This window comes from Etheostoma spectabile, chromosome 16, assembly GCF_008692095.1.
Source record: "Etheostoma spectabile isolate EspeVRDwgs_2016 chromosome 16, UIUC_Espe_1.0, whole genome shotgun sequence".
In the NCBI taxonomy this organism is placed as follows: Eukaryota; Metazoa; Chordata; class Actinopteri; order Perciformes; family Percidae; genus Etheostoma; species Etheostoma spectabile.
Genome location: NC_045748.1, coordinates 16,715,193 through 16,717,398, shown reverse-complemented (window position 1 = coordinate 16,717,398; position 2,206 = coordinate 16,715,193). Strand labels below are relative to the sequence as shown.

Sequence of the window (2,206 nt, the reverse complement as noted above, 5' to 3'; positions counted from 1 at the left end):
TTTTTATATTTATTAATTTAAGGGCAAAATCATCACCAAACCCGCCAGACTCTATTTAAATAAACAGTACTCTATCATCGTAAAACACAGTAGGCGGTGCTTTTACACAGGTTGATCTCTAATCTCCAACATAACCTGCTCATCATAAGTTACCACGCCGATTTAACCCGGTAACAAGTGATCCACCGCCGTGAGACACAAAACCCTGGGTTGAACCTGAAGCTACCTCCTTTATGCCACATCTTGCTTCGTAGTATGGATGTATTAAACTCCTCTTCTCCTTGTAATACCCTGATATGTTAAAGTAGAATTGGTTTCTACAACAATATTGTAGACTTCACTTGAAGTGTAAATTTTCTCATATCCACAAAGCCCGTCTCTTAGGTATTATTACTGTCATTATGTAAATCCTGATGTTTCTTGCTTATTATGGTAAGCATACAACAATAACAAAAACAACAACAGTGATTGCAGAGTGTTCCCACCTCTTACAGCTCTCTAAGCACCCTGTAGGAAGGCAAATACAGAAAATATTCTAGGAGACTCGAGGAAATCCACATCACACTGATCCTGTTAAAAAAAATATATACTTCTGTTCTTGTGCAGGCGTTCTTGAGGTTTCCAGAGTCAGCCCCTTAGCCTGCTGGTTCAGCTCCATGCTCTTCTGTTTTGGTGGAGGTGTGCTGTCTGCCTTCATGCTGGCCGAGCCAGCCGTTGCACCTTTGTCCAACAGCACCAGTGTTCTGCTTGCTTCAATCACATGGTAAATATCTTGAGACTGAATAATATAGTATAAAGGTTGAGAAAAGAGCAAGAGAGGGGCAATATTAGTGAGAGGCCAACTGCAAACTAGACATTGGACATTGTAAAGTTCCACCTCTTAATATGGAGCCTTTGGTACCCTCTACTGTTGGCTTATATAGTTACACTCCCCTCACAAAGAATACACTGTGCCCTCTGCTGGTGTAGTCAGGTACTGTCACAGTCACAATGTGTGATGAACACAATGTTTACACACTGTGTGTGTGTGTGTGTGTGTGTGTGTGTGTGTGTGTGTGTGTTTGTGTGTTTGTGTGTTTGTGTGTTTGTGTGTTTGTGTGTTTGTGTGTGTGTGTGTGTGTGTGTGTGGTGCGTGTGCACTCTTTATTTGAACCAATGTTCTCTACAGGTACCTAGTGTTTTACTGCCCCATGGACCTGGTTTACTGTTGTGCTGCCTCGGCTGCCTCTCAGACTAGTGCTGTCAGGGATGAAGGAAGTGACCAGGACGTGGAAGGTGCTCGGAGGGGTTACCCAGGCACACAGTAAATACAAAGACAGTCTGATGGTTATGATTGCCATTGGGTGGCCTAAAGGTCAGTAGCTAGATGTGCATGCCGATGATTTTTAATATATTTTATTATGTGTATGTGTGTATGTGTGTGTGTGTGTGTGTGTGTGTGTGTGTGTGTGTGTGTGTGTGTGTGTTGTGTGTGTGTGTGTGTGTTGTGTTTGTGTGTGTGTGTGTGTGTGTGTGTGTGTGTGTGTGTGTGTGTGAATATTACAAATCTGTATCAAGCAAATGTGTCTTTCCTACTAGGTGCTGGAGGTGGTCTGATAAGTAATTTTGAGCAGCTTGTTCGAGGCGTTTGGAAACCAGAGACTAATGAGCTCCTCAAAATGTCTTAGTAAGTCTTCTACAAGACTCTATCAATCTTATATTTGTGATTGTTAATTGTTTCTTATAAAAATATATTTTCAATACACTGTGAGTGTATTGTGAAACATGTTGTGGTGTTGGCCTGGCTCAGTCACTCCCTGGGATCTCCACTGATTGCCCGATAAAAAATAGTCTGGCACGTCCCCTCATGCAAAACTACAACTTGTCATTTTTACACTTTGTTTAGACATGACAATAACTTATGGATTATTAAGCTTTAGAGTTGCTAGTAAGCAGATTGTTTTACCTATGCATAGAACTAGGAAAGCTATTATTCCTTCCTGCCAGTCGTTATGCTAAGCTAAAATAGGCTGACTGGCTCTTGGTTGTACCTTTTTATATTTACCTTACAGACAGGACAGTGGTATTGATATTCTCATCTGTCTTTCTGCAAGAAAGTGAATTTTCCAAAATGTTAAACTATTCCAAACCAAGCAGCTAGCACCCACTGTATGTGTAAAAATCAACAACAAAAATCAAGAAAAACGCATGTCAAAAATTTTATAAA

At 40.8% G+C, this 2,206-nt stretch overlaps 1 protein-coding gene across 1 annotated transcript in view; it reads left to right on the top strand.

Annotated features, from left to right (window-relative positions):
- tmem38b (transmembrane protein 38B) overlaps positions 1-2,206 on the top strand; it is a 12,207-nt gene that overhangs the window by 6,346 nt on the left and 3,655 nt on the right. The window contains 4 exon segments of the mRNA XM_032539968.1: positions 607-763; positions 1,169-1,217; positions 1,219-1,354; positions 1,579-1,666. Of these exon segments, the coding sequence (XP_032395859.1) occupies positions 607-763; positions 1,169-1,217; positions 1,219-1,354; positions 1,579-1,666 (430 nt within the window).